Source organism: Sciurus carolinensis, chromosome 7 (genome assembly GCF_902686445.1).
Source record: "Sciurus carolinensis chromosome 7, mSciCar1.2, whole genome shotgun sequence".
Taxonomy (NCBI): domain Eukaryota; kingdom Metazoa; phylum Chordata; class Mammalia; order Rodentia; family Sciuridae; genus Sciurus; species Sciurus carolinensis.
In genome coordinates, this window is record NC_062219.1 from 87,028,009 (window position 1) to 87,033,274 (window position 5,266).

Genomic DNA, 5,266 nt, shown 5'->3' on the forward strand with positions numbered 1-5,266 from the left:
TGGAGTGCCCCGGGAGGTGAAGTATGTTCCAGACTTCGATAAAAACAGCTGATTCTGAATGAACAAACCAAGAAGTCGGCTCAGGAGCAGATTGGTTGCGCTCAGAGCCAGCAAGCTAAAAGCCCTCTAGGATTCCTGAGCCGTGAAGGAAGCCGCCGGACCCCGCCCTCCGCCCCAAGTCCCTCGGGCGGGGGGCCTCGTCCGCGTCTCCAGGCAGCAGGAGCACGGAAGGCGGAGGCGGAGGAGGAGCCAGTTCGGGACCCCGGTGCGACCAGCGGGGGAAGCGGCTCTTAGGGGCTTCGCCCAGGCGAGCGAGAAGGTAAGGTTGAGGACGGGAGGTGGACTGCAAAGTGAAGGGATAGCCCGATCTCGATACAACCTTTGCGGTTAAGCCAGGAATGGTACAGGGAAGATTCTGGACATCCCCTCCCGGCCGCCTCCTCGCTGCCCCACCCGCTGGCTGAAGCGGAGAGTAATTCATACAAAAGAGGACTCGCCTGCGCCTAAGGGAATCCCAGGGACCGTCGTTAAACTCCCATTAACCTAGATGCGAGAGAGATCGCCGCGTCCCCGCCCCCAGCCTCTGGCTCTCAGCATCATCTGGATCCAGAGGAGCATGCGCGGGGAGCTGTGTGCGGTCAGTGGGCTGAACGCACATCGCCCACAGTCCCCAAGAAGTGGAGGGGGGAGGGGATGGCAATTGAACCGGTGCCTAGTGGAGGTGGCGCGGGGTAAGCTGGGTAAGTGGTGTCGTGTGCTGACTCCGCCCTTTTCCTCGAGGGTGGGGGAGAACGGTATATAAGTGCCGTAGTCGCCCTGAACGTTCTTTTTCGCAACGGGTTTGCCGCCAGAACACAGGTGAGTGCCGGGTGTGGCTTCCGCAGGCCTGGCCGCCTTGAGCGGACTGAGGCCCTCGCGTGCTTTCCCCACTGCCATGCTACTGGGCCACTTTACGAGGTTCTTACCCGGAATTTCGGGTTATAAGAGGGTTGGAAGAGTTCGAGACCTTGGGATTTTTTTCAAGAACCCCTTCGCCTCGTGCTCGGGTTGAGGCCTGGCTGGGGCGCCCGGGCCGCCGCGTGCGAATGCGGCCGCACCTTCGCCTGCTGCCCAGGTTTAGGGCCTCCCGACACTTCAGTTTCCACGTGAGTCGTTGGGGTCTTTTTCTCTGCCGCGTCGGTCCTGCCGTGTTGGTCAGGGTCTCGACGGGCTCCTGCTCCGGTTCTTGGCTGTGGGGCGGCGGCGGGGCCCGCCCGTCGGTGGCACATGTACAACGCGGCCTCGGAGAGGCGAGGCAGGGCCTTGTTAGGCGACGGTCGTGAGCTCTGCGGAGCGGGCCGGGTGTCCAGCCCCTGCCGCCCAGTCCGCCCCACCCCGGGCGGCGAGGCCGGCCCGCTCGGCACCAGTTGCGTGCGCGGAAAGATGGCCGCTCCGGCCCTGTTGCAGGGAGCTCAAAATGGAGGACGCGGCGGCCCGGGAGAGCGGGCGGGTGAGTCACTCACACAAAGGAAAAGGGCCTTTCCCTCCTCGGCCGCTGCTTCCTGTGACCCCACGGTGTACCGGGCGCCATCCAACCACCTCGATTTCGTCTCCTAGCCTTTGGAATTCGGCTTCTTTCGGCTGGGGGTGGGGACTTCTGCGTGATGGAGTTTCCTCACACTTGGTGGGTGGAGACTGAAGAGTTAGGCCAGCCTGGCACTGGATGTAATTCTCCTTGGAATTTGCCCTTTTGAGTTTGGATCAAGGCTTATCCTCAACCCACTGGACAGTGGTTCAAAGGTGCTGTTTTTAATTCTGAATACCATTTTAGGTGTCGTGAAAACCACCGCTAAATCAAAGCCAAAATGGGAAAGGAAAAGACTCATATCAACATCGTTGTCATCGGACACGTAGATTCGGGCAAGTCTACCACTACTGGTCATCTGATCTACAAATGTGGTGGGATCGACAAAAGAACCATTGAAAAATTTGAGAAGGAAGCTGCTGAGGCAAGTACAGTAGTAGAAAAAGGAAAGGGTGCTAAAATAGTTTGTCACCAGAAACTTAAAATGGAGGTAGTTTTCCTAATAACTTTCCAAAAGAAAATAAGTTAACTTTTTAATTGTTTAGCCTTGTTCTGACAAGTATAGAATCAAAGGCTGTGAATTGTAAAATGGAACCATTTGTGCAAAATAAGGGGTGGGCATGGGATTTCAAATTATTTTGTGACTGTAACCACTCAATCATTACAGATGGGAAAGGGCTCATTCAAGTATGCCTGGGTCTTGGATAAACTGAAAGCGGAGCGTGAGCGTGGTATCACCATTGACATCTCCCTGTGGAAATTTGAGACCAGCAAGTATTATGTGACTATCATTGATGCTCCAGGACACAGAGACTTCATCAAAAATATGATTACAGGCACATCTCAGGTATGTGGAATGAATAACTTTAGAAATAACTAAAACAGGAGTCTTCATCTGAAAAGCTTTTGTTAACAGGATGTTGTTTCCCAAAGGCTGACTGTGCTGTCCTGATTGTTGCTGCTGGTGTTGGTGAATTTGAAGCTGGTATCTCCAAGAATGGGCAGACCCGTGAGCATGCCCTTCTGGCTTACACACTGGGTGTGAAACAACTAATTGTTGGTGTTAACAAAATGGATTCCACTGAGCCACCCTACAGTCAGAAGAGATACGAGGAAATCGTTAAGGAAGTCAGTACCTACATTAAGAAAATTGGCTACAACCCTGACACAGTAGCATTTGTGCCAATTTCTGGTTGGAATGGTGACAACATGTTGGAGCCAAGTGCTAATGTAAGTGATTTTTCAAGACACTTTAAAAAGAAAACTTAGTGGCGAATTGATGTTAACACTAATTGGCAATTTTGTGTTTTAGATGCCTTGGTTCAAGGGATGGAAAGTCACCCGTAAAGATGGCAGTGCCAGTGGAACCACACTGCTTGAAGCTTTAGATTGCATCCTGCCACCAACTCGTCCAACTGACAAGCCTTTGCGTCTGCCCCTCCAGGATGTCTACAAAATTGGTGGTAAGTTGGACATTAATACAACATCACAGCCTTAGTTTTTGGTAGGCACAATAACTTCACCTTTACAGGATGTATTTGATACTATGCTATCACTTTTTAGGTATTGGTACTGTCCCTGTGGGCCGAGTGGAGACTGGAGTTCTCAAGCCTGGCATGGTGGTCACCTTTGCTCCAGTCAATGTCACAACTGAAGTAAAGTCTGTTGAAATGCACCATGAAGCTCTGAGTGAAGCTCTTCCTGGAGATAATGTGGGCTTCAATGTCAAGAACGTGTCTGTCAAAGATGTTCGTCGTGGCAATGTTGCTGGTGACAGCAAAAACGACCCACCAATGGAAGCAGCTGGTTTCACTGCTCAGGTAACAAGATAAAATTGACATTTCTAACTTGGCTAGAGCCTGAGGTCCTTGAGATCATTAAATACATCATCTTTCCGCCAGGTGATTATCCTGAACCATCCAGGCCAAATCAGTGCTGGCTATGCCCCTGTACTGGATTGTCACACAGCTCACATTGCTTGCAAGTTTGCTGAGCTGAAAGAAAAGATTGATCGCCGTTCTGGTAAGAAGCTGGAAGATGGTCCTAAATTCTTGAAGTCTGGTGATGCTGCCATCGTTGATATGGTTCCAGGAAAGCCCATGTGTGTCGAGAGCTTCTCTGACTATCCTCCTCTGGGTAAGGAAGACTTTAAGTATAATTAGAAAGATTGTATTAAACATCAGGATTGTACCTGTAAACCAATTGTTTCTCATGGTAATAACAATTTGTTTTAATAGGTCGTTTTGCTGTTCGTGATATGAGGCAGACAGTTGCTGTGGGTGTCATCAAAGCAGTGGACAAGAAGGCTGCTGGAGCTGGCAAGGTCACCAAGTCTGCCCAGAAAGCTCAGAAGGCTAAATGAATATTACCCCTAACACCTGCCACCCCAGTCTTAATCAGTGGTGGAAGAACGGTCTCAGAACTGTTTGTCTCAATTGGCCATTTAAGTTTAATAGTAAAAGACTGGTTAATGATAACAATGCATCGTAAAACCTTCAGAAGGAAAGGAGAATGTTTTGTGGACCATTTGTTTTTTTTGTGTGTGTGGCAGTTTTAAGTTATTAGTTTTTAAAATCAGTACTTTTTAATGGAAACAACTTGACCAAAAATCTGTCACAGAATTTTGAGACCCATTAAAACAAAAGTTTAATGAGAAACCTGTGTCTTCTTTTGGTCAACCTGAACTTCTATACAAACGTTAGGCAAGAGTTTCTCAACCTATTCTGGTGTTGAGAATCTGTTAACTTAATGAGTATAATTAAGTTTTCTGGTTGGGAATTTTAGTTTGGAAAGAAAACTGGGAGGGATCTTGTCTCAAGAACCTAGTAGGTATCTGGGAGGGCTTATTGATTACAACACTTCATTAGGGTAGAGAAAACTTTGTAATTTAGAGGGCCAAATCCTGTAATATTAAAGGCTGTTGCTTCTGAAATTGTGTAGCTCCATTAATACTGAATAATAACGTTCCATTTTTAAGTTTCCCATTTGTTAATGCCTTATTTTTTTTTGTAAGGATTGGAATAGTATTAAGAAATGGTGAAAAACATTCCCTATCACAAATAGAAATTAATAGGAATTTTTGTCTAAGGAGCAAGGTTGGTGATAAATTACTGGCATGCTAGAGATGAACCCAAAGTTGGAAGAGGCAGATATAAATTGAGTAAGCTTCCTTTAACCAGGAACAAGGGTTTTGGGGTTAATTGGTAATATTGGGAGTATGGTCATTGTCACAAGGAAAAACAGGTGGCTTTGGCTGTCATGATGATCCATTTAAATAACTAGTTTGGGTCATTTGGTAAATCTGAGTACTAGAATATTTGATACACTTGCCTTAAACTTTTAACAGTAATACTGTACATGGAGTTTTTAACAGTACATGTCTTTCACTAATCTGTACATGGAATAGTATCTCCTAAAGGATATTTTTGTTGTGGGGACACTTTGTTGTAGAATTGTGCTTAGCATGTGCGATGCCTGGAATTCCATCACCAGTACTACCAAAAAGTTTTGCTATGAACTGGTAATTGAGCTATGTCCCTATCATTATTGAAGACAATTTGCAATCATTTGTCACCCTTCAAAATAGCTAGTAGCTAGTTATCTGAAGAACTGTGACACCATCCCCATTTAGAAAGGAAAGTTTTCATTCCAGCTTGGAAAGAAGGGGAAAATTACACAGGATGAAATTTATCAGGCCTGGCT

The 5,266-nt window shown here is 47.3% G+C and overlaps 1 protein-coding gene across 1 annotated transcript; it reads left to right on the forward strand.

The window, feature by feature from the left end:
* The first annotated feature begins 712 nt into the window (after positions 1–712).
* On the forward strand, positions 713–4,545 carry Eef1a1 (eukaryotic translation elongation factor 1 alpha 1). The gene is made up of 8 exons (XM_047558737.1): positions 713–858; positions 1,811–1,988; positions 2,232–2,411; positions 2,498–2,794; positions 2,877–3,027; positions 3,128–3,384; positions 3,466–3,700; positions 3,802–4,545. The coding sequence occupies exons 2-8, from the start codon at positions 1,845–1,847 to the stop codon at positions 3,924–3,926; spliced, it is 1,389 nt and encodes a 462-aa protein (XP_047414693.1). The 5' UTR covers positions 713–858; positions 1,811–1,844; the 3' UTR covers positions 3,927–4,545.
* The last annotated feature ends 721 nt before the right edge of the window (positions 4,546–5,266 follow it).

Coding starts and splice junctions, on each gene's coding strand:
- Eef1a1 (XM_047558737.1), top strand. CDS start 1,845: ATGGGAAAGGAAAAGACTCATATCAACATCGTTGTCATCGGACACGTA. Junction 1,989..2,231: donor TTGAGAAGGAAGCTGCTGAG/GCAAGTACAGTA, acceptor CAATCATTACAG/ATGGGAAAGGGCTCATTCAA. Junction 3,701..3,801: donor CTCTGACTATCCTCCTCTGG/GTAAGGAAGACT, acceptor TTGTTTTAATAG/GTCGTTTTGCTGTTCGTGAT.